The 26,214-nt window shown below is 45.8% G+C and overlaps 1 protein-coding gene across 2 annotated transcripts; it reads left to right on the top strand.

The window, feature by feature from the left end:
* Positions 1-25,863, top strand: cyp26b1 (cytochrome P450, family 26, subfamily b, polypeptide 1). 2 transcript variants are annotated; one of them, XM_029526613.1, is made up of 7 exons: positions 2-1,390; positions 13,094-13,318; positions 20,143-20,261; positions 20,358-20,514; positions 20,596-20,751; positions 22,073-22,357; positions 22,497-25,863. In XM_029526613.1, the coding sequence occupies exons 1-7, from the start codon at positions 1,187-1,189 to the stop codon at positions 22,887-22,889; spliced, it is 1,539 nt and encodes a 512-aa protein (XP_029382473.1). In that variant the 5' UTR covers positions 2-1,186; the 3' UTR covers positions 22,890-25,863. The 2 variants fall into 2 exon arrangements, with proteins under 2 accessions (XP_029382474.1, XP_029382473.1); XM_029526614.1 differs by lacking the exon at positions 13,094-13,318 and having other exon boundaries at positions 1-1,390.
* The last annotated feature ends 351 nt before the right edge of the window (positions 25,864-26,214 follow it).

The following is a 26,214-nucleotide window of genomic DNA, read 5'->3' as shown; positions in this document are numbered from 1 at the left end:
CTCTCTCTGGATGGGTTGGAGGGGGCCGACGGGAGCCCTTGGCCGCCTATTCGCCTTCCAGTTTGCCTCCGCACTATATAAACACTCATTGGTGCCTCCTGGCTGGACGCGCGCACACACACACACATATACACACACACACTCATACTGAGGGTGACTTGTATAGAGAGAGAGAGAGAGAGAGAGAGAGAGGCTCAGAAACAGAAAGGTACACAGAAAAGAGTGGACGACAGAAAGTGAGAGAAGGAGAAGGAGGACGGCGGCTCCTCAGCATCTCCTGCGCACCTTTTCACTCCTGCACGGATCTTAAACGGCTTCACTTCTCCGTTTTCTCCTCACAGATGAAAACTTTTTATATATTTTAAAAAAAGAAAAATCTTTTTTTTTTATTATTATTATTTTACTATTTGAATTTTTCATCTGTTATCTGACCGAGACGTGATTCCTGGAAGAGTTTTTCGTTCATTTTTTTTTCTCCCCAAAAGCCGAACAGAATCTTTCCATCCCTCCAGAAGTTTTTTTTTTTTTTTTTAAGTTTGGGGCTTTTACTCTTCTTTTTGCCCAATTGTCCCCGATTGTGACATAAACGTGTCACCACCAGATTTTGGCTTCAAAAGTTTTAGACTTTTTTTTTCCTTCACTCTAAGTCACAAACAAACTAAAAAAAAAAAGACCAAAAATGAGTTTTCCAACTTCAGCGCTGTGTGTTTCTTGTGCTAAATGCTTAAACCATTAAAACTAAGTGAGTTTTAATGGTTTTGTTTTTATTTTTTTCACACTTTACACGCTGAGGTGTGATACTGAAGACGGGGGGCGCGGAGAGAGGCAGCTCAGCTCACCTGTAGCATCTCCTGCGCTTTGATTTGCACTTTTTTTACGCACAGAAACGCAACTTGGTGACTTTTTTCTCCTCTTTTTTTTTTTTTTAAAGAAATATCTGGAGATCCAGTCAGCCAGAGAGAGAGAGAGAGCGAGAGAGAGAGGGGGAAAGATCTCTCTCTCCACACAGTTCATTCATTCTGAAAACACAAGCCGCCTCTTGTCACTTCCAGAGCGCGTAAAGGAGCGCTGCGCTTTTACGCAAAAGAAAAAAAACTTTAAAATCATCCAGCGGATCCGCAGCTACACGTTTTTGTTTTTTTTTTTTAAACTGTCACTGAGAGGGACCGCCGGGCTCTCCATCACCATGCTGTTCGACAGTTTCGACCTGGTGTCGGCTCTGGCCACTCTGGCCGCCTGCCTGGTGTCCATGGCGCTGCTGCTCGCCGTCTCCCAGCAGCTGTGGCAGCTCCGCTGGACGGCCACCCGGGATAAAAACTGCAAGCTGCCCATGCCGAAGGGATCCATGGGCTTCCCCTTCATCGGCGAGACCTGCCACTGGCTCCTGCAGGTAAGAGGGTCCGGGTCCGGGGGAGGGAGGAGCGGGGGGGGGCGACTCTGTGTCTGATCTCATCAGTCTTATCGACTGCTGTGTGTGTCGTTGTGTTTGAGTCCATTCATCACACTTACACACTCCTCGGTGCGCGTGAATAGTAAATTAGCTGAGCAGGTTTCAGACTTTTTCCATCCAAACTCGCTTTGACTCAACATCCCATGATGCACCGAGAGAAAATACACACACACACAGATCAAAGACTTTCACTTGTCTCCTGATTAGTTTACAGTCCTGTAATCTCCCGTGATCCTCTGTGGCGATGAGATCAGGACTCTTTTTTTTTTTTTATCATCTCAGACGGGAGCGCGTGGGGTCAGCCAACCGCGGCGCGCGCCGGAGGGGGTCGAGCCGGAGTCACTCTGATTGGCTGGTTAACTGTCGGTCATATCTGATGCTGTGCCTGAGTTAAATTTAGATTCGGCACCACTTCCTCCAGAAGTTTCAAAGTAAAAGTCCATCTTTGATGCGCAAAAGTAAGCATAGAGAAGTGAAGGGTTAAAGATGAAGAGCACTCCTCCTCCTCCTCTTCATCTCTTTCTCTGTTCTCTTATGCTGCATGTATCACGACTGTCCCATAAGGAGGGTGCCCCCCCCCCCAGGTGATTGGACAGATGGCAGAAAACGGGAATGTCTTGAGGCGTGCAGTGGCTGATGGGTAAAGGGAAACCTCCACAGGAGCTTTTGTCCAGAGAACGTGAGCAAACAGGAGGAATCGAACCTTGTTGGGACAAGTTTGTGCATGTGTTTGAGCCAGTGCTTCAGTTTTGTGGGTGGGGTGGGGTGGGGGGTTAGGGGGGGGGGGGGGGGGTTGGGGGCTTCAGACTCCTGGCTTGACCCCACCAGGCTGCACGCAAGTCCCGCTACTGAGCAGCGGCTGTCAGCGCCAGCTATGATGGCTCCCAAGAGAAAGGGAAGGAGGAGAGAGAGAGGAAGGAAAAAGAGAGGAGGGAGAGAGAGAGAGAGAGAGAGGGAGGGGGGGGGGGGGGGCTCAGACAGCAGAGGCACGTTGGCCGCGTGCGGGACTTGAACTTGCGATGCTCCTCTCCCTTACATCTGACACCGAGTGAGACGCGTTCCCAGAATGAAACCAGGGATCAAAGCCAACTTCATGTCAGGCAGACAGAGGAATGAGGACCAAAGTGTCCCCCCCCCATCCTGCAGCCTGGACCTGGACCCGGTCCTTGACCCGGTCCTGGAGTTCAGGTCAGGAAGCAGCACGGCAGAGAAATGGAGTGAGACAGAGAAGCTGGGCTGCAGCGGTTGCGGTTGGACCTTCCTGTCCAGATGCTGCTTTCTGTCTCGGCTGCACCGTCCGCTGTTTGATGTCAGACGGGTCCGGGGACGAGTCGTCTCCGTGAGAAAGTCAGCCAGAGAAGGGGGGGAGTGCACACAGCATCTGATTAAATTCAAGAAATTAAGAAATTAAGCTACAGATGTGGGCTTTTTAAACCGGACTGGTCCTGATTAAGAGTCAGAACAAAGGAACGTAGCTGCACTCAGCACAAACAAAGCAGCCTGCTGCTCCCTTCAGTGTGGGTCAGGAAAACGATGACTTTCCTCCACAGTCCTCATTCATCGGTGACGACGCAGCAGATATTTACACTGAGGGGAAAAATATTTGGTAGTTTCTTCCTTTTATAATCAAGTTTCAGGACTACATAGGGAGCCGCCCTCATCATCATCATCATCATCAGCTGGAGTCCTGATTCGGTGTTTTTGCTCTATTTTTGGTCTCAACCATCCACCGGGGAACACGCCTAGCTCTCTAGCTGCTAAACGCTCCGCTTTGTTCGCCCGCTGGTTTCAGGAAGTGATGTCACATTCGGGTTAATCACGACAAGCAGCTTTTTCGGTGCGTTGTTGTAAATCTGACAAAACTGTAGCTGCAGCCAATATCTGCCAAAAGATTTCCCCACAAACACACACAGACGCACACTTCGGGCCTTGAGGTGTGCATAAATACACATGCAGTGTATTTTTACCTCAACACACACACACACACACAGCAGCTGAAGCACATTTTCATTTTTTTCTGACGGATCCATTTTAAAAACGATCTGCAGTTCGGAATAGTTTTACGGTCACTCTGCCAAAGAGCTGTCTGCTCCCATTAGGAACCGAAACCTTCAGGAGGGACGGTGCCAAGCAGGAGCGCTACCGAGCGCACACACACGCACACACACGTGCACTGAGTCAGTAACTACATGCTGCAGATTTTCTTCTACCAGTTATCCAGCTACACCTGCAGATACACCAACATGCTTTAGCACACAGGTGCACACTTGTGTCAACGCAATATGGACGCACACGTGCCTCATCAGTATCAGTGCGACTTTTGTGTCGACGCCTTTATTATATAAAAAACGTGATTCATCCACAAAGAGATGAATGAACGCAGTTTTTATTGGCTCCGTACGCTTCAGACAGATTTGATTTTTAAGTAAAAACTACAAGATACTTCCTGGAGTTCCTCTAAAATTGAAACGTGCTAGTTTTTTTTTATATTACCTTTCTGCTAATTCACATTACAACTGAAAGTTCACAACATTTTAAACTGCGCTGCTTCGTAGTATTTGCGTTTTTTCGGACACGGTTAAAAAACGGCACCAAATTTCTACGTTTCCTGCAACATGTTTATCCTGAAAGTTAACGCAAGCTTAAAATTTGTCGGATGAGCCGAAGTTTGCAAAAAAAAAGGACACAGAGGTAATGCCACAGGAATTCTGGGTAATGAACTCGATCACCTTTCCAACGTTAAGCCTCCGACGACCACCGGGGGTCACCAAAGCGCAGCGTTTATCTACCTGAAGTTTCTATAAATATTTTTAAAAAATCGTTAAAGTTTTGAGACGACAAACACGAAGCTGTGCGCTGAGAATTCTGGGTGTTGAAGTTACTCTTTCGATTTGGAGGAAATTCACGCTGTCATCCAGTGATGCTACGCTTGATCATCGAGGGGACACACACACAGATACACACACACACACACACACACACACACACACACACAGAGAGACAGAGTCATGTAAGACACACAAATATACACACATGCAGTGCAGACAGGCTGAACTGAATCTGGGTCAGACCAGAGGAAAAGAAGACGGCACAGAGACTGTAGAAGGCACAGTGTGTTTGAACAACACACACACACACACACACACACACACAGAGGATGTCTATGCAGAGTGTTATCAGTGACAGTTAGTTGCTTTTATAATTAATCTCATTTAGCTTTTAGCTGTTGGACAAGCTTTAGCATCAACACACACAGACAGACAAACACACACACACACACACACACACTAATGCGATGTCCTTCTGTCTGCCAGCCTGTCGTCTTCTCTCTGTCTGTTTTGAAGTGATGAAGTGCAAATGATGGTGGGCAGAGTAATAACAGTCCTGCAGACCAAACCCTCTCTCATCACACACAGTGATGACAGCTCTCTCTCTCTCTCTCTCTCTCTCTCTCTCTCTCTCTCTCTCTCTCTCTGTCTCTCTCTCTGTCTCTCTATGTCTCGCTGTCTCTCTCTCCCCCTCACCTGTCCTCCTGTCCTCCTGCTCTTTGTAGACGCACATGAACAGACTCAAATACTCAGACAGCCGCCGACTGACCTCGGGTAATTATTTCTATTCTGAGGTGAAATCGTCCTTTAACCGCCCCCCTGTCTCATGGTGCCTTCAAGTGCAGTCGTATTTCTGAGCGGCATCCATCTGAACGGCCCTCTTTGTTGTTTGTGGCAGACTTTTTGGTTTAAAAAGTTTTTTTGTTTTTTTTTTTCAACTGCAGGACAAAACAAACGCTTGATTCGATGTAAATTTGTTGTTTCCAGTGACCAGCTCTGGTTCTAATAAACCCCCTCTCATCCTGACAGCGTTGTGGTTCGAGTCCGTCCGTCCTGGATCGAAGACGGGCTGAACATCTGGATTTGTGGGGGGGGGGGTCCGGTTTACGGCCCACGTGGGAGCTTTGTTGTTTTTTAAGGTGGATTGCTCCTTTAACCGACTCAGACAGAGCAGGGATTGTGAAGCCTGGTGGCTTCATCTATAGTAGGTTCCATTACTGTGGTCCAGCTCGCTGTGTGCTGCATAGCTGCGGTTACACAGCCCTCACACACACACACACACACACACAGTAAATGGAAAGACTTTGAGTGCATGCACATAAAGACGTGTAACACGCAGCAGACGCACATATAGAGCAACAAAACAAACTGCACCACGCGTGACACGCTCGCACGGATCACATTTCAGTACCGATTGATTAACTCTTTCTTCTGCCTGTCCTCGTTTTTCTTTCGTTCCCAAATTAAAGGGAGCTGGAAAGTGTGTGTGTGTTTTTTCTTTGATACATAGTTGATTGGAGGGGAAAAGGGGCAGCCCTTTATATGTGTGTGGTGTAACAGCGTTAACATTCAAGGCAGGACCCTTGAACCTCCGAGGACTCTTCTTCTCACATCCCGCGAACCTTTTTTTGTTTGTTTGTTTTTTGTTTTTTTTTTGCCCCTCCATCTTATTAGTTTGTTTTTGATTCAGAATCAAAAGCCTTTCTGTTTCCTGCTCTTAAATGACTTTCGCCTGACAGTTTCTCTTCCTTTTAAAAAAGGAAAGCCATCTTCTTTATCTTTTACGCACTACGCGCAAAATCAAAGTTTAGCTGCCTCGACTGGAGCTGCAATGCAAAAAAAGAAAAAAGGATCCGAAGTCAAAGTCGAAACCGCAAATATTGCTTTTCTTAAATGAATCTTTTCGATAACAGCATCTCTCCTTGGCCGCCTTTTCTTAATTCCCTCTCTTCACATCCATCCATCCATCCATCCTCCTCCTCTTGTTCAGATTAGCAGGAGGTGCTGGCAGCGGCCTCCTTGCCCCTTCTTTCACCCCGAGAACAGGCTGCTCCCGGTCCAGCACTCTTGTCCCGGGCCGAGTGGAGTCCAGCGTTAAGCTCCTTCTCAATGAGTGTGAATTTGTGTGTCACAGACAAGTCGAGTTTTTTTTTTTCCCCCCTTCTTCTTCTTCTTCTTCTTCTTTTATAAACGCTTCACTGAAGGTCTACAATTAGACTTTCACCAATTTGTCTTCTTCGCCCGAGGAAAAAAATAAAAATAAAAAAAATTGTTGCATCCAAATCCAGGACTTAAAACTGTGGGGGGAGGGGGGGGGGGCTGTTTTCAGCTGCAGATTATTAATATTTAGGTGAAGCTATGAAGCCACAGTTCATCCTTAAAGAGGCGTGGCTGCTAGTTTTTAACAGTCAGATCTACATGTGTCTGAGGCTGAAGTGTGTGTGTGTGTGTGTGTGTGTCGGTGTATTAGCTGGGGTCCCGGGGTGAGTGCTTAGAGAGTTTTCAACAACCATAATCTCCCTTTCTATAATGTCCCCGGGTCAGGGGCCAGCCCTCTCTCTCCCTCCATTCTCCTGGTTTTTTGGCTGAACTATCCGCAGCCCTTCTTCGTTAATCCGTCCTTTCTGAAAACCAGCACCCTTCCCACCTCTCCGCCACGCTCTCCGTCTTTTCCTTTTTTTGTGTGCGTTTCCACTCTTCTTCCCCTTCTCTCCCTTTCCTTCCTTTCCTCCTCGCCTTACTCTTGTTCCCTCGCTGTCTCGCTGATGTGGTGGCGTGACCGCAAAGGGACGGGGCCCATTGTGGAGTCGAGGACCTATCGCAGCATTCAAACGCAAACGCACACACACACAAGACATAAAGACTCACACACTGGTCCCTCGGTATCTCTGGCACCGGCTGAATGATTGACAGCTGAAAGGAAAGAAGGAATTCCCTCACAGCCTTTGACCTCGTTTCCTCTCTCTGCTTCTTCCCTCGCTGCTTTTTCACTTTTATTTTACTTTATTTACTTTTTTGGACAGAAAACTTGCTCACGAATTATTCTATTTTTTAAAAAATAACTCCAAGTTGACGCTCCTGTCTGCTTTCTGATTCACCTGCTCTTTCTCCAGAATAACAAAAGCAAAGACTTACCTTATCTGCCGCCGTCATCTTCCCACCAACACACCAACCAAAAGCTGCAAAGACAAGAAACAACCAGTCACCAATTTATGTCTCTCATTTTTCATTTGTTAAATCTGAATCAGTAAAAAGATTTTGTTGAGCGATAGAAAGTAAGAAACAGAAAAGGAAAGACGAGCCGCAACGCAACTAGAATTTTAAGACAAATTTGTGTTAAGCTTGTGTTTCCTGTTCGAACAGGTGTCGACGTGATATCATCAGTAGTCGCTTCAGTGTCCGTCAAATTAACGCAGAGCGAGAATTTAACACTTTTTACACTTTAAATCCAGAAATCAGTTTTCATGCGCCCGCGTGAATCGAAAAATGGATTTCCCATCAGTCTTTATTCTGAATGTAGATTTTCTCTCCCTACAGACACACACACACACACACACACACACACACACACACTCTTGCTGCCCCCCCCCCCCAGCTAGCTGGTGTGTGTGTGTGTGTGTGTGCTTGTCGAGCCGCGGCATTGATCTGAGTAAACATAATTAGCTGTGTTTTTTTGTCTTGCCCTAATAAAAGAGTCATTTGTTGGACATTTCCACTGCGTTACAAAGAGGACATTTATAAGCCCGGGCCCAGGTTCGCCCCCAGGCCAACCCCAACAGAACAGACGGGGGTATTTTTAGCACGGCCGGTGCCCCTGCTCGGACAGTGTGTGTGTGTGTGTGAGTTTGCAGAACAAGAGAGACGGCGATCATTGTGTCAGATTTTCTTCTCGTGTCAGAAATGTTCGGCGTGGGAATGTGTAAGGGAAACACTTGGTGTTTGGAAAATTCTCCCAGAACTGCCCCCCTCACCCACCTCTCTCTCCCGCTCTTGCCCCTTTATTGAGTTTCTTGTAAAATATCTGATAAATGTCTGCCCAAAAAAAATTATCCATAAAAGAGACACACAGAGTTCAGAGGGAGAAGAGTGTTATTAAACTCTGCTGCTGACCCTCAGCTGTGTCTACATAACCTTTGACCCCGACATTACCTTATTCTGACCTTACATTTGACCCGTGGCTCGGATCCTACAGTAAATCTGACACCTAGTGTTTCATCTGCACCTTAAAAACACACTGCAAAGTCAGATTTGTGTGTTTGACACACAAAAAAAAAAAAAAAGATTTTTAAACTTCATTTGGAGTCAGGAAAGTCAGATTTACAGACTGTATGTGAACTACACCACCTGCATAAAAATCAAATGCAGAACGAGTGTGAGTCTGAGCTCTGATTGGCTGGCTGGACAGGACTGGTGTTCCCCTTTCACACACGCACACACACACGCACACAGACTCTTTATGGTTTTCAGCTCAAATCAGACGTAATGTTGTGGCAGCAATTTTGGTTTTTGCGGGTTTTCTTGTCTCTCTCTCTCTCTGTGTGTGTTTGTTTGTGTGTGTTTCTGCCTGTGCAATCAGTGTTAAGGAGTGACGCCTGCGACATCTACGACTCTTCGTATGTGTGTGCGGTCATGTACGTGTTCTCCTGCAAGAGAAGTGTGGCGTCATTACATCACAACTTTTCCATGCTTGCTTACTGTGTGTGTGTGTTTTGCCAGGTTTGATGGGGAGGGGAGCGTACACTTCTCACCTTTTAAGCTAAATGTCATCCAGACCACACCCCTGGCACACACACACACACACACACAGTATATAACATTTTGTTGCACGCACAATTTTTTTTCTTGCAGGGAACATGACAAATGAAAGTTGTGCATTTTCTGCCAAAGTGTGTGTGTGAAAAGAAAACAGAGAAATGGAAAGAGGAGATACACACATCATGCACACACCAAAGAAATTACACAATCGACCCAATCTGATGCTGTATCTTGGAGTGTGAAAGGGAGCCTTGTCTGGCTGACTGAGGAACTCCCTGCTAATGTGTGTGTCTGTGTGCGTGTGTGTGTGCAGGCCTGCCAGGCAGACATACTAAACCACTCTACATCCATGTGGCAGCAAAATGTAGCTTGGAAAACAACCCCACTCAAACACACACACACACACACACACACACCCTGAGGGCTCCAGAGGCCAGCCGGCGACCTGGCGTGTGTGTTAATGTGTGCGTCTGTGTGTGTGCGTGCATGCCACAGTAAAAAGAGGAAGTGTACAGGAGCTGTGAAAACAGTTCGGGTCAACAGTTTGTACCCAGACAGAGCAGCAGAGTGAGAAAGAAAGTGAAATCGGCCCCTGTCCGCTAGCTCGGCTCAAATATGAAGGTAGAAAATCCGAAACATGCGGCTGACAGAAGAGGTGACGGACCAGAATGCAATGCAGCAATAACGGGGAGCGTTTTATAGAAATAAATGGTGCAGACGAAATAACGTCAACACCTCGTGAAAAGGTCTTAAGCAGCTTAAAGGCACGGCTACAAAGCCGGGAAGTGTCGGGCCCGAATGCTAATTAGCCGCGTTTTTCATCTATAAAAGCCGTCTGGCAATCGCAGTTTTCAAAGCAACGTGAAACAGCTAACAGAGCGACGAGGAGGCCGAGGAGGCCGAGGCATCTGTGCTCAATTTAGGTTGAGTTCACGCTAAGACACGTTGACATGTGAGGTTCATCGCGAGCAGGAGAAGGGAGAGATGAGCGCAGCGGCGGCGATCGATCAGGTGCTCTCACAGCTCTTCTGTTTGCCAAGACGAAGAATTAGTCTAATAAGTGATTCAGACTGTTGGCGTTGGTTGATCGTTGCTATAACAACAAGGACGGTCCGTTCTGAGGTCCTGGTTAAGGTCAAGCTGCGGCTCAGAAACTAAAACGTTCGCTGTTTTAACACCATACAACTTCATAACCAAGGAATCTTTTTTAATATTCAAGGTTCCTCCCAAATATCACGTCTTCTCACTGGGGCAGAACAGAAGAGGTGCATGATGGGAAGTGTAAATCCTTTGTTTTTGGATTGTGACCACAGCGGAGTGTGCGTTAAACTCTGTGAGCTCCGTTTATGTCGCCGGCGGGTTTGGTTTCCGTTCCTGTGTATTTAGGAGCTGTTGGTAATAAAAGGTGATTAGATGAGCCGGCGTTTTCTCCGAAGTTGATCCTCGCGGTGAATCGAGCAGGTTGAGAGTTTAATACTCAGTTTAAACACTTCCCTCATTTTAACGGTTCTTGGCGACCGAAGCAACTTTTTGATTTGATTGTATTAAACGTATCAAGGCTTCGCTGCAGGACTCTGCGCCACAAATTACACCGTAAACCAGAAGCACTGTGAAGATAAATTAGTGGAGCAGCAAGAGGTGAAGCTCACACACAGACACACAAACAGTAAGCACCACTGCAGCGAGAGAGGTGTGTCTCAAACAGGAAACAAACTACCTGCTAAAATTAGCTGCCTGCTAAAAGCTCTGCATTATGCAAACAGACACACACACACTGTATGTAACTAAACATGCAAACGCAAAAGATGATCGCCAAAGTAAAAGAAGACAGACTCACAAACTACTTCTTTAGTCTGTACACACACAGTTAGCTAAGAAAGTGTGCACATGTGTGTGTGTGTGTGTGTCTGCGCCTCACAGTTGTACATATCTCTTTCCCCAGGAGTAAACCGGGGTCAAACCAGTTAGTGTTGTCACGGCAATTTTCAGTTTAGGCCTCTTTGTGTTTGTTTGCTTTGCACATTTCTTTGGGCGAAATTTGGTGTGTGTGTTTGTGAGAACATGCATGACTGCATCGAAGTGCCTTTACATGTACATGCTTGTGTGCTTTTACTGTATGTGTGTGTGTGTGTGTGAATGCTGCGTTTGTGTGCAGGACCTGGTGTGTCGCTGTGTGTGTGTGTAACACAGTAAGCTGCCCTCCGGCTGATATATATTCTTTTCACTCAAACAGCCCATTTACAGTTCTGGGGTCGGCTCCCTCTCGCTCTGCCGTGACCCGGACCGTTAAGAGGTCAGCGTCAAAGCTGAACTCAGGTCAGCTCGCTAACTGACTCCAGCTCTGGTCCTCTGGGGGTTTACTGACAGCCACGCTATTCAAACTGAGGGGAGGGGGGCCCAGCCTGCTCTGCTGGGTAGCAGTGTAAAGAAACAACAACAACAAAAAAAGAGAAAGTAGCAAAGATTTAATCTGAATCCTCAGCGGCAAAAAGGTTTGGAGCAAATTTCGAAGCAGCACAATCGATCTTTAGCATCTTTGTCTGTCGATGCGAATTCCTGCGGTGCTTCTGGGCTCCGGTTCCTCCAGATCATCTGTCAAATCTGACAGCTTTTTCTCTTTGGATATCACTGCTCACGACTTTTTCCTCTTTCTTATGTTTACTACAGACTTGAAACCGACACACTCGATGAATATTTCAATAGCTCAATAAATACAGACCATTGCTGCGATATTCGCAGCTCATTTTAAAGCTGTGAAGTCTTGAAGGAGTCTAATTGTTACCAACTTGAGGCCTGGGGCCCCCAAAGTGGTCATGTTTTAATTTGTAAGGGTCACAAGTCCAAGACCAAGGGAACTTCTGAGGCAGAGGAAGGATATAAATGTCTCTTAACAATCAAATACGCATCTTATATGTATAATTGAGTACAATACATCAGCTGCTATTTCAGATGTACGAGGTTTAGAGAACTGGAAGCAGATTACAGGGAGTGGTGGCAGGCAGAAAATGACTAAATCCTCCGTTCTGGTCCCCACGGATGAGAAATTTCATTTGCTGTACTCGGAGCCTGAGCTGTAAATGTTTGGACAACCTTTAACCTCCACTATTCGGAGGTAGACATGGATGCTGAACTCCCTAAAGGCATCGCGTCCTGAAGGCAACTTAAATCAGCTTTCATTGAATTAACCTGATGTATGTGGGCTCCTTAAACATCTGCACTCTGCTGCCTTCAGCAGAGAAGTTTACTTTATCCCAGAGAGCCCAGATGATTGAAACATCAGTAACTTTATGCATGTAAGGGGGGCAGAAATGGTCTGTTTGGGCCCCAGACCACAGAGAGGAGGAAAAAAAAAGACTTTGAGCTGACTCTCTTTTAGGTTTGAAGATCAAAGCTGGACTGAAGGTCAGATCCCAGAGGCTCAAATTAACGGGAGGCATAAAAATCAGTCGTAAGATTCGCTATCGGGAGAGAAGGAGCGCTTTCTGCCGCGCTGGAAAAAACACCATCATGTGGTTCCTTGTGGAAATATCAGATTTGCTAACGGGCGGGTGATGGTGAGGAAGAGGAGGGGGACGACGATGATGATGTGCACAGAGAATAGAGCCAGTTTTAGAAACGTACCATCCTACTTCAAGTGTTTGTTGTCAAATTTCTGCCAGGTTCATTTTGGTTTCCTCACGGGCAACATCAATCTGAACAAAAAAGAATGAGTGAGCGGGGGGATCTCCATCCAACAACAGAAAAAAAAGGCAGGAAAAGCGGTTCTCTGAAGGGTGGAGTGTTCGGGGATTTCCTCGACATAATGTCTCCTCACACCTTCTTCTGTATGTCTCTGCCACTAAAAGGGAAATTCCACAGTGCAGCCAAACGCTCATCATTGTTGTCCAGCGAACTTCAAAAGCAGTCCAGGTCTTTAGAAAACATCAATCTCTATATATACACAAAAAAAACAGGATGATTAATGTCAATATGGGCTTTTCCATCACAGGCTGTAATCAATAATAGCCCGACCACACCCTGCAGAGCTCTCAGACTGACTCCTCTCTGTCTCTTTGTCCAGGGTTCGGGCTTCCACGCATCACGGAGGCAGAAATACGGCAACGTGTTCAAGACTCACCTCCTGGGCCGCCCGCTGATCCGGGTGACGGGCGCCGAGAACGTGCGTAAGGTGCTGATGGGCGAGCACACGCTGGTGACGGTGGACTGGCCTCAGAGCACCTCCACGCTGCTCGGGCCCAACTCGCTGGCCAACAGCATCGGAGACATCCACCGCAAGCGGAGGAAGGTCAGGACGCTAACACAACACACGACTCGACCCGCGTTCACTTCACAGTTTGGGTGGAATGTTCCTTCAGATGGAGGTTTTAACTTTAAATACTTTAAATACAGTTTACACGCTTCGACTGAAAGACAGAACCGAGAATCTGTTTCCAGGAAAAGAGACGCCACGTTTAGAACTTTTCTCTACACATGTACCAGAGAGGAGTGGGCAAACGCACACTCTCAAGGAAACACAACACAACAGCGATAGAGAGAGAGCATCAGTGTAAAACTATCCTGCTCTCTGAGGCTTATCAGCAGCGTTCTGGCTACTGAAGCGTGAGAACGACCTCGCTGTCCTCCCCCCAACATCACCCCCCACCCCCCAGTCCACACGGACACACAAACAGAGAGAGAGAGAGAGAGAGACATTCCCAGTCAATACCTTTTTACCTTTTTTTTCTCATATCTTCTTCATTTCTCTGATTCTTCCTCCATCCTCTCTCTCTTTCTGTGCCAGGACCATTTCAGGTAATCAGCCACTTACCTCCCCCTCCTATTATCCCCTTCTCCCCCGGACACATACCTTCCTCCTTCCCTCTCTCACACACACAAAAACATCAACAACACACTGATAAACACACACAGACACACAGAGAAAGGACTAGAAGCAGAGCCGGGGGTATTTTCTGGTAAATCTCTCTCTCTGGATCCACCATGGAAGAAGGATGGGGGAGGCGGGGGGGGGGTCAGGTTTCGTTGCCCCGGTGCCTGGGGATGGTGAGGGGTTGGCTGGGTCTAATCTGGGCTCTGATCCCCTCTCCTCTCCCTGGAGACCCCCCGCACTAACCTCATGTAATGACCCCTGATTAGGAAGGCTGCCTCCGACACGGCACAAAGAGGGGCTTTCTGTGGGGGCCCGACACACACACACACACACACACACACACACACACACACACACACAGCAGTATACTAAAGCACATGTGTGCACACCTGAACATTCCCCACTTTAAACCAAATACAGAGACAAACGGACAGTCGGGGACGCTGCCTATAGGAATATACTGAGCAAAACAAGCAAACTTCTACAGTCTCTGCAGGAGATGAAGCAACGAAGCCGTCAACAATAGATCGAAACCATTGTGACTTTGGTTTTCCCACCAGAAGTGAAACAGAATAAAAATCATGATTCTAAGAATTATGAAGGCCAACGTCTATTCCTGCAGCTCTGGGCTCGCATCATGAAATCATTTCCTCCGCGCCACCAAAATAGTTAATAGTTAATGAAACACTTTTAGGGCTGCGTAACTTTAAAAGACACGTCATAAACACAGAAGCGGAGCCAAGTAACACTACAAATAAGTCAAATACCGATTGTTTATCAAGAGTTGTTTATCAGGCCGAAGTGGGACGTTTTCTTGACGAGGAAGCAACAAATATTTTAAGTTTTCTCATTTCCTGTTGTTGGGAGAACAGGAAATGAGAAAACATCTCATCTCGGAAAACAGAAGACGACAACACATGCTGATTGACAGGTGCACACAATAAATCACCTGACGGTCATTTGTGTAGCTCTGTGTGTGCGAACTTAGGTGCGACGTCATCGTGATGACACGAGGGTAAATAGACGGAGATTGAAACCGAGAAAGGGCAGAGAGGTCAACGGGGCGGCTTTCAAGGATTATGTAGGCGTGTGTGTGTCTGTGTGTGTCTGTGTGTGTGTGTGGGTTGGCAGTGCACTCCCTCCTGTTTTCTGGGTAATAAAACTAAATCAACAGACAGAAGCGAAACAGCATCAACTGAGACAGGCTGACTGTCTGACCCACTGGACCAGAACTGCTCCTGTGTGTGTCTGTGTGTGTGTCAACCCTCCTTGTGGTTTTCGTACGGAAAAACAATCTTCACACAGCACATTAGCCTTTGGTGGATCAACAGAGCCAGCCAGTTTCCATATAACCTCGTGTTAAGCGGGGAAACTAACTCTTTCTCGGAGCCGCAGCGGCCTGGTTTTCCACTACAGGCCAACCGGGGCCAACGGGAGCCAGCCAGGATTTACACACCACCTTCCACTGAAAACAATATCAAACATACCCTTTTCTCCTGCAAACACAGTGACTCCTGGGAGAGGTGGAACCGGCCGTATTTATCTGTCAGTGTTTGCAGGTAAAGGGGTTGTGTTTGTGCGTTTGCTCGGTCAGTTTGGGGCAACAAAAACAGCTCCAGGACAACTGCACTTGGTATAAATAGATAAACCGCGTGTTTGTCTTGTGTCGTAATAAACATGCAGAGAAGGCCGAAGAAAGCTCCACCTGACCCGCAGTGGAAAAACGCCCCCCCCCCCCCCACCTCCGTGCAGAAATAACAGCAGGAGAATCCAGACTTTGTGTTGACAGTGGCAGCCCGGTCTTTATTTTCACCCCCTCTCACATACCTCCTCCCCCCTTCTCACCCTCTTTCCTTCCCCGTTCGCCCTTCGCCGCCAGCGCTACATTTTCCTTCCTCCCTGTTTTTCTTTCTTTTGGACCCCCAAATTTAGGAAAAGGCAGAAACAGAGAGACAGAAAGGGAATTAAAGAGACCACCGACGCCCCCACTTCATTGTTTGTCGGTCAGAGGAATTGTCGGTTCATTTCACGCAGCGGAGGCGTTTTTGGAGAGGGGATGCTGCTCCGGATGGAGCTTTGTGTGTGTGATGGTGTCTGCTGTGCTTCTGCCCATCACCAGTAGAGGGCACTGCCAATTCTGACTCAGAAGAAGCCCACTCTGATTTATTTTAATCCGTGCCAAAGGTGAAATTTTCACTAACAGAGCAGGATCTAGTCGTTTTTCAGGGCGAGGTAAAAATCCAAACACATGCTTATCTGCTGACTTCATACAGTTTAACTTTGTTCATTAAAAGTTATTAAACATCAGTTGTGTATTAAGTCTGCATTTGAGAACCACAGCGATTTATGATATTTTAGATTTTTGCATGTTACAGTAGTCTGAATGCTGACTCTGCAGAACCGCCAGCAACTGCAGGTTTCTTCAATGAAGTAAAAAGTGCTTTATTTCCCCTTCAAGTAAAACCAGCGGACTAATAAAAAAAGGAGGAGAAGCTCAGGGCTAAGTGCCAAAGCAGCAAAAAAAAATAAAAAAGAATGGAAATTTATTAAATAAACAAAAGAAGAAAATCCATGTTCTTCCAGCTCAGAGAGAAGATGGATGTGGATAAAAAAAGGGAGTGACGACGGTGTGAAAACTGTAACGTGGAAATGATGTGACTTCACCTTCACCTGGCGGTTTGTGCTCCGCAGCGAGGCAGCAAAAGAGGAAAAGGAATAAAGAGTGCGTTTTTTTTTTTTTTTTTTTTAAGGAAGGATGAAGGGGCAGGGAGAGACGGGAAGAGGTGGGAGTAAAGAGAGAGAGAGAGAGAGAGAGAGAAGAATAAAGGAGTCTTTACATGTCTGTGGAACCAGCAGCTCGCAGCACTTTCACATAATTTAAGACATATGGACGTTATTACGACGGTTGTGTCTGTGTGTGCGACACTGAGTGTGTGTGTGTCTTTAAGCCTGTGTCTTTGCGCTGCAGGCTACAGAAGACAGTCACGTTTTTGTGGTGCAGCAAAAATGACTGTTTTACTGAACAATCCCCACACACACAGACACACACACACACACACACACTTGGAAGGTCCCAGAGTGACATTGCATAAAAAAGTGTTAGTTTGATTGGCAGCCAGAGTGTGTAGGGAGATACTGCGTGTTTGTGTGTGTGTGTGTGTGTGTTAATCTGACCTATAGTTACCTTTCAGTCTTGGCCTCCTGTCCGCCTGCACACACACACATACGCACTGAATGACTCACAATTCTTACAGTAGCTCAACCCTGCTGCTGTGTGTGTGTGTTAGAAAAGGCAAAGCACTCCCCAAATTGACCAATTATTCATAATCCAGCACAGACGGGTTAAATGGCTAAATTCACAGCGTTACACAACCTCCGTTAGCTTAACGAATGTTTTCAACCAATCAGCTCTCAGTCTCTGAATGTCATTCATTCATTTTTATAAGCGGTTTTATTTTTTTGTCCAGTTTTTCAGCTCTGTTCTCGATGACAGAGTGGAAACGAATTAAACCGACTAATTATCATCCGATTGACTGACCGAGAGCTAAACGTCAAATTAAAAAGATAATTGATTGACAATCAGTATGATTTTTTAAATACTGGAGGATCTGGACGGTGGCTTTCAGAAACCCAAACCCTGGCCCTGGTCCTGAGGTTCAATTCTGCTGAAACGAAGCGAACTAACTAACCGAGCGGCGGGTAACAAAAGGGGCGGCCTCGTGTGCTTGAGGTCAGATGCTGTGTGTAATCCCCTGTGGTCAGGGTTGGCGAGCGGGTCATGTAAGCTGATCTGTGACCAGCGGCCTCAGGGCGCGGCGGCAGAGGAAATGTAGCGCTGCTAACGTCTTAGAGCGCCCTGTGATCTGCGCTAGCAACTCCCTCACACACACACACATTTATAATATATATATATAAATATCTACACACTCATAAGAGCGCATACACGTAACTCACACACTTCGGTGCACACAGCAGCAGCTCAGTGGGCTATTGTTCATTCATCTGGGGGCAACGGAGGGAGGGAGGGGGCGTTTGGAGGAAAGAGCACAGAGAGAGAGAAGGAGAGAGTGAAGAGGGAAACGGAGGAGAAAGAAGAGAGGAAAATGAGGTAGAGGACAAAAAAAGAGGACGAGCGCCCGACTGATGGTTTGGTGGCTGAAACATCAACCTCAAGAACCACATGGACCCTCGCTGGCCTGGACCCAAATCCCACTAGAAGCTCCTTTCTTCCCTCTCAGCCTCTATTATGTCTCGGTGAAGAGAAGCAGGAACACTTTGTCTTCGTGTCCATGTTCTTCCGAGTGTGTTAACATATGGAAAATATATTCCAAATACACAACAAAGCCATTCCTCTCTGCACAAGCTGCGCTTCAAAAGCGTCAATCCTGTCGGACGCCACAATCACAGAAGGACTTTCAGGATGATATTTTGCAACGTCCTCGTCAAATGTTCACTAACAATAACGTCTACGCTGCTTCAAATGTAGTTTGGTTCATCTGCAACGGTGATAAAGTAGAAGGAAAGTCGTAAAAAGAACCCGCAGGGATAAAACGAGTGGGAGAAAACCACAGAGGAGATGCAGTTCTGAGTTTGTGTAGGTTTGATAATGAAGAAGTTCATTAAAAAAAAGAGGCATAAAAGTTCATTCAGAATAAACAAATAAGGAAAGAAAGTAATACAGCGAAACCAAATTGACACGCAAATGTTCAGCCCACATCCTGACCGGCGTTTCCAAGACGACTCGAACGGCTCTTAAAGTGAATTGAACGGGTGATTGACTGGCTGACTTATCATTAGACAGTATTTCTTGCTAATATAAAATTTGCTTGTTCAAATGTTCCAGTCTCGTTTCATCGAGCAGAAAATACAAACCATGTGTACCAGTCGCTGAACTTTCTCGACAATGCGGGGAGACAACATTCAGATGAACTAAAACATAGGACTTATTATTATTATCATTACTGTCATTATCGTGATTTTGAACTGAAGGACGTGCGTGGGAAGCCGATTTCACATCGCGTTGCTCAAAAAAATAATTTAAAAGTTGACATTTAAGCATCTATGTGGTCAAATAATCTGCAACTGTTCTGCAGAAAAGCTCCAAAGGTTAAAGGCCCACGAATGTTATTCATCCAAATAAAGCAAAGTGTCAGTGACTGATTCATATTAATATAAAAGGCCTATTTTTGTTCGGCCTCTCTCTCCTCTCCAATGTTCTCCGTGTCTAAATCACTTCCAAGACTGTTTTAAGGACAGTTTTGGAAGTTAAATCAGATGGAATGTTATTTGTCCAAACATCACTGACGACTGGTGACTGATTCATACGAAGAAATACTACGAGCAGCCAGGAAAGACTCCCCCCCTCCGTTCTCTCTCTCTCTGTTTCTGCTTGTCATTCTAGTTTCGCTGACTACAGGGGAAAACCTCCACAATGTATAAGTCTCTGTAAAGAGGAAGGAGAAGCAGAGTGAGAATAAGGAAACGGGCATCAGAGAAAATAAAAAGAATGAACAGGCGATGCAAAGTTTGGATGACGTGTCGCTCGAATTGATAGAAGATGTCAAGGAGCGAGATTGAGCATCGCAGATTTGATAGGAAAAAAAAAAAAAATTACAGCAGTGTGTTTTGATAAAGGGCAGAAAACCAAAATGAAAATCCTCCAGATTTGGGAGGATTGTGCCAAAGTGCAGAAAATGATCCCGCTCACAATTAAATAGATCCCAAGTGGGCGTAATCAAGCTGCTTATTTTGCTTGAGCAACACTTCAAAAGCCAAAAATATTGAACTTATAATAAACTAAAAGAAGGAAAACAAGCAAAGGATCACACTGGAGAAGCTACAACTATGGGAGTTTCATCATTCCCTTCAGTTGATCAACTTATCTCTTGGATAAAGACATGTTGGACCTGATTTCACATTTTACGAGTTGGCGTCCTTCCACTAAATTTGACGGGAGGTCACAAATGTAAACGTGAACGTAGAATAAGCCGCCATCTGCTCGCACGCCCAGTGAGTCAGGATTCACTGTATTTGAGGTTTCCTTCTGCTGGGGTGACTGAGAGGACGGAGAAAATTGCAGCCGTGTGTGTGTTGAATGTTTTGTCCTGTTTTGACTTGCGCTGGTTTGAAGCCGTCCCCGGCTGCCGTCTGTGCCAAGTCACGGAATTTACGACCTTTTAATGAAAATGGCGGCCGATGCTTATCAGTCATTCTGTATTTTAAATGGCACGTGTCTCCTCCAGGTGTTTGCCAAAGTGTTCAGCCACGAGGCCTTGGAGTCCTACCTCCCCAAGATCCAGCAGGTGATCCAGGAGAGCCTCCGGGTGTGGAGCTCCAACCCCGAGCCCATCAACGTCTACAGGTACAGACTGTCCCAATTATTTGTGTAACCAAAGCTAATTACACAAGTTTTAGACAGCAGAGGACATAACTCTGAGTCCGTTTGGGGTTTCCACAGGGAGAGCCAGAGGTTGTCGTTCACCATGGCGGTGAGGGTGCTGCTGGGCTTCAGGGTGTCGGAGGAGGAGATGCGCCATCTGTTCAACACCTTTCAGGACTTTGTTGACAACCTGTTCAGTCTGCCCATAGACCTGCCGTTCAGCGGCTACCGGAAGGTACGAGAGCTTCACCTGCTCTTCTTCAAATCTCCACACGGTCCTTTGTCTTAACAGTTGTGTCTTTGTGTGCGTCTGCAGGGCATCCGTGCACGCGACACTCTCCAGAAAAGCATAGAGAAGGCCATCAGGGAGAAGCCACTGTGTTCCCAGGGGAAGGATTACAGCGACGCGCTGGACGTCCTGATGGAGAGCGCCAAGGAGAACGGCACCGAGCTCACCATGCAGGAGCTGAAGGTAAAAAACCTGAGTGGGAGGAAGTGTTGGGCAAACACATGCTGGAGGGAAGCCAGACGCACAAGAGGTCACTCCATCGCGCGTGGGAGCAACACAACACAAGCAGTCTGTGTGTGTGCAAACACGCACACAGTCGCACATACAGAAGAACAAATGTGTCAGCGCAGACGCTGTAAAGCACACACACATGTATGTAACACATACAGAAGAACACACTCTCTGTTTACCTAGGAAAGTGGTGCCCGAGAGGACCTGTCTGGGCCTCGTGAACACACACACACACACACACACACACACACACACACACACAGACAGACAGACAGACACACACTGTTGTCATATTTTTTTCCAACAAGTCAGATCAGGAGTAACTCGTGTGGCATCTTTAAGTAAAATACAGTTTGACAGCACAGATGCCGATAGACTAAGACCAAAACACACAGACACACACAGACACACACACACACACACACACACACACAGGCAGGCAGGCAGGCACACCCTCTATTTACCTATTAAAGCAATTCTGAGGAATTCTGTGGAAACTCAACTCTCTCTGCTCGCTGTGGTTTCTGGGTTCAGTCCAGGGCCAAAAATAAGTCAACACTCCCCCTGCTAGGGGTCTGAAAGAGGCCTCCTGTACACACACACACATTTATATATATCTAAATACACACACAACGTACTGGGGAGGCCCTGTCGCCAAGGCCCTCGCCCAAACAGACACATGTGGGCTGAGCCTGGGACGTGTTTTGACACAGATGATGGCAGATGAGAGGTTTATAATGAGAGTCGTGCTGCCCGGCCTCGATGTTATTTATTCCACCACCTTAATAAAGGGCTCCGCGAGGCGTGCTGCTAAATGTTGTTCCTGGATGCAAACGTCATATTTCCAAACACTTTACTTTTCAGGAATTAAAAATAACATACTTTCATTACGTATTGGCTTTTGACATTTTTTTTGGCTCGATGTTGTTACCAAACAAAATGGCAGGCCTGAGGTGTGGGGTGTTGGATTTGCGCCCAAAGTAAAAGTTGAGGTCCCGGGTTTGCTCACAGTTTGGCTTCATAATAGATGAATTAAAAAAAAAAAAAAGTCACATTTTGAAAAGAATTGAAATTTCAGGGTGAGCAAATCACAATTAGACAATTGTCACCATTCAGAAGGTAATATAAAGTCTATGTTTCCACTGTCCGGACTCTTTGTCCGAGGAGAGAGAATCTGAACAGTAAAAGTGAGGGCTAGAATCTGGAATTCGACCGGCTGAAAGATCGTTGATAACGAAGGAAAACGAACTGACGCACCATCTCCCGCCTTCAGGAGTCGACCATCGAGCTGATCTTCGCAGCCTTTGCCACCACCGCCAGCGCCAGCACCTCCCTCATCATGCAGCTCCTGCGTCACCCTCCGGTCCTGGAGCGACTCAGGGAGGAGCTGAGAGCCAGGGGCCTCCTCCACAATGGCTGCCTCTGCCCCGAAGCCGAACTGAGGCTGGACACCATCGTGAGCCTCAAGTACCTGGACTGCGTCATCAAGGAGGTGCTGAGACTCTTCACGCCCGTCTCAGGGGCCTACCGAACCGCCATGCAGACCTTCGAACTTGACGTGAGTAGCCCAGCAGTCGTAACAACTTATGCATCTTTATTTCACTTTGACGTTGAGAGTTTCTGCAGAGGTCAAAGTCTGAAGGTATAAAAACGCCACCAACCCGCTCAACTTCCTTTCTCTGTCTCCTTGTCTCCAGGGAGTCCAGATTCCCAAAGGCTGGAGTGTGATGTACAGCATTCGGGACACCCACGACACTTCTGCGGTCTTCAAGGACGTGGACGCCTTCGACCCCGACCGCTTCAGTCAGGAGCGGGGAGAAGACAAAGAGGGGCGCTTCCACTACCTGCCCTTTGGCGGCGGCGTCCGGTCCTGTCTGGGCAAGCAACTCGCCACCCTCTTCCTCCGCATCCTCGCCATCGAGCTGGCCAGCACCAGCCGCTTCGAGCTGGCAACCCGGCAGTTCCCCCGCGTGGTCACGGTACCCGTGGTCCACCCCGTCGACGGGCTAAAGGTCAAGTTCTACGGCCTGGACTCCAACCAGAACGAAATCATGGCCAAGTCAGAAGAGCTGCTGGGAGCGACGGTTTGAAAAGGGCAGAGCTGACGAGTAGGGGTAGGGGTGAGCGATCGAAGAGGTCTTTAGGGAGAAGACTGAAGGAAGGAAAGAAGGAATATCAGTTATCTTTTCTTCTCCACCTTTGTTCTGCCAAGTTGGAGGTTGTTTTTCAGACTAAAAGAAAAGCAGAGCTCTTTGTCTCTTGTTACAACCGATGATGATTGAGACTTTCCTCCCTGATAGGAAGAAGCTGCCAAAAAAAAAAAAAAAAAGTTCCTAATTACGCTCTCTTCTGTGTATTTTTTTTTTTTTTTTTTAAGAAATATACAAACAAAATGTATGTAGACAAAAAAAAGAAAAAAAAAAAGCTATGTAATATAATTAGAAAGAATGTGGGTAGTGCACAACGGGAGAAAGAGCGGTATGGTGGTACTTCTGGTGAAATGAAGAAAAGTATAGAGATGGTTGTGGAAGGAGGGAGAGATGGATGAAACAGGGTAAAGGAGGAAAGATGATTTTAGCATTTTGCTTGTGCTGAATCGAAATCAGTGAACCGTTTCAGGGTAAAAGAGTCCGATGTGTAGACTGGAAAATTGGTAAATTTGTGATCAGACAGGACGCCGCTGAGATGCAACTCGTTTTCGAAAAGAATGAAAGAATCAGCGGTGACTTTTTTTTTTTTTTTTTTTCCCCCCCTTTCAGGTGTTTTCTATCAAAATTCAGACAGTTTGCCAGCTAACAGATGCAGCGAAAGGGGTCGTAGCACAGCGGGCACCGAGCTCGTCAGATCGGCTCTGCTCGCCGTAACACGATCACAGTTGCGTAGAGATAATTCGGGTCAAGTATCAATTCAGGCAGCGAAGGAGAAGAGCTCTGCTCAGAAATGTGAGGGATGTCATTCTGATGTGGGAGATGAACTGGCTGTATATTTTAAGCGGCAGAACATTTAATATAAATGGGCAATTCTTTCAGTTTCCTACAGCCGCCTCAGCGTTGCTTCCATCGAAGAACCGCACCGTGAAATCAGCTTGTCAAACGACCACCGTCACGTAGAAACATTCATTTAAAGGCTCTTTTCGGCTTCAACGTTTATTTTCCTGCAATCCTAAATTTTCCAACATCACCCTTCTTCCTCTGTGGCTGGCAGGTTGGCCAACTGCATTGCCTCAAACTGTTGCCCAATTATAGAGCATGTGTGAACTCAGGTGCTGAGTAGACGTAGAGGCGAATAAAGAGTAAGACTTAGCTTTTTGATATTTAACTCTGACTGACTGCACATACAAAAAAATAAAAAATAAAAAAAGACTATCACTGATGTCGTTTCAGAGCTGGACCAATTACTTTTTGAAAATCTTGAAAAACAGTGCCTTTGCTTTCTGTTTGCAGAAACGAAGGATTATCAGGGGCTTCCGTTCGTGTTTCAGATCGTTTTGGTCGTGCGTGCAAAATCGAGAATCCCCAATTTGGCATCACATGAGACAAAAGTGTCTGAAATCCAGGTCAAACTGTAATAAGGTCCAGACCTGCTTTGTAACCTCTCTCAACCTGTGCTTTGATTTTGGAAGTACAATTCTAAGTTGCATTGAGATTTCACTCTCTCGGACGGCGACTTTATCCCACCACGAGGATACAGAAACGAATCGGCACAACTTCCTGAGCTGGAGGAGGAAAGAAGGGAGGGATGAGGCAGAGGTGGAGAGGAGATGACCTACATACATGCTGCTTGAGTGTTGCTTTGTCATTGTGTGTTTGTTTTTTTGTGTACTGTTTTTGTTTTCCTGTCTGCTCGGGGCAGTCGTTTTGAGTTCTGCGGAGAAGGTGACGTTGCGTCTTGCTGCTCCTCCAATCAACGCTAAGAATGCAAAACAAAAACAACTTCCATGGTTTAAGCAACTTTATTAGCTAAAAGAGATTTATCGTTCGAGGTGATTGCACAATCAGGTCTCTCAGAGCTTTGTGTTCCCAATTATGGAAAGAAAAGAAGAAGAAGAAAAACAAAACTTCTCTCTGGGACGAGTTAGCTGAACTCTGGGACATTCTTGAATCCTCGACCGGAAGCTGCAGAGAGAAGGACCAATGAGGTTTCAGGGGAGCGCAGGGTCGTGCTCACAGGGCTTTTCTTGTTGGAGCCTGTGCCAGACGTTGTTCACTCTTTCTACCAACCACACCACTGATGTCTTCATGATATGAATATATATATATATATAAAAATCTGAAAATAGATTTTTTTTTTTTTTTTTTTGCTGCTTTCTTGTGTATATTTTCTAATTGAGAGTTCTAGATTGCAATAGTTTGTATCAATTGAGATTTGCTATTTCTTTCCCTTCACATTCATATATATGGATATGTATTTATGTATATATATCCATATATATGAATTAGCTGGTTGAAATATTTGCCTTTTTTGAAAACAAAAAGAGCGTTTCTAGATAATAGTGTATATTAATTTGTACAAGATTCTTTTCTTTAGCAAGCCATGGGGAAAATCAGCTATTTACGTCTACTAATAACCTAATATTAATGTTATTGTATGATTAATATTGTTGTTATAAGATATTTGAAATGCTATTTTTTATTCTATTACAGAGTTAGAGTTTTTAGCCTAAATGAGAAGGTCTTTGGTAAATATTGGATGTATTTCGAATGTTATGTATTTCAGTTATATTGTAAACAATGTTTAAAATGTTAATATTGTTGATTTGATTACTGTAATAATTATTTGTTTTTGTTATTCAGACTTATTATCACTGCATTTTATTTGATATTAATTATGGAAAACAGAAAGCACTTGCGAGGTATGTCTATTTTTTAAGTGCCAAGCGACTACACTTCCCCTTCCTGTCACCTGTTGGTTTCATTCTGTACATAATATTTGTATTTCTTTTTACAGGAAAATATGTTCATTTAGTTTGAATATGAATGTCTTGTTCGCCCTTCTTCCTTTCCTTTTTTTGTTACAGTGATTGTTAAATGTACTCCTGTAATAAACTATAAAGTGGAAAAGTTACCTGCATCAGCGATTTGTTTGGTAGAGTTGAATGTGAATTTGTGCGTTTTGATGAACAACTACAGCCTGCTGACAGTTACATACAACAACAACAACAACAACAACACGTTAATAGCAGTAAGATGCAGCATCACATCAAGTACTGCATAACTGTGGCACAATTTCCAGAATGCTCGACCATATTTTTACTATTACTGCACATAAAAATAAGGGAAGAGGGTAAAGACATAAAAATACAAGTTTGGGAAAGAAAGAAGGGTCTCATAAAATGTAAGAATGTCTCCGGCCAAGGCTAGAAGATCAAAACATTCACCTTACAGGAAGTTTGATATTAAACGACTAAAGCAAGAA

Source organism: Echeneis naucrates, chromosome 18, assembly GCF_900963305.1.
Source record: "Echeneis naucrates chromosome 18, fEcheNa1.1, whole genome shotgun sequence".
In the NCBI taxonomy this organism is placed as follows: Eukaryota; Metazoa; Chordata; class Actinopteri; order Carangiformes; family Echeneidae; genus Echeneis; species Echeneis naucrates.
The sequence above is the reverse complement of the archived record's forward strand: the minus strand, read 5'-3'. Positions and strand labels throughout refer to the sequence as shown.

Excerpts from the sequence above, each read along its gene's own strand:
- cyp26b1 (XM_029526613.1), top strand. The coding sequence starts at position 1,187 with ATGCTGTTCGACAGTTTCGACCTGGTGTCGGCTCTGGCCACTCTGGCC. Across the intron at positions 20,515-20,595 it reads CGTTCAGCGGCTACCGGAAG|GGCATCCGTGCACGCGACAC; the intron begins GTACGAGAGCTT and ends GTGCGTCTGCAG. Across the intron at positions 22,358-22,496 it reads TGCAGACCTTCGAACTTGAC|GGAGTCCAGATTCCCAAAGG; the intron begins GTGAGTAGCCCA and ends CCTTGTCTCCAG.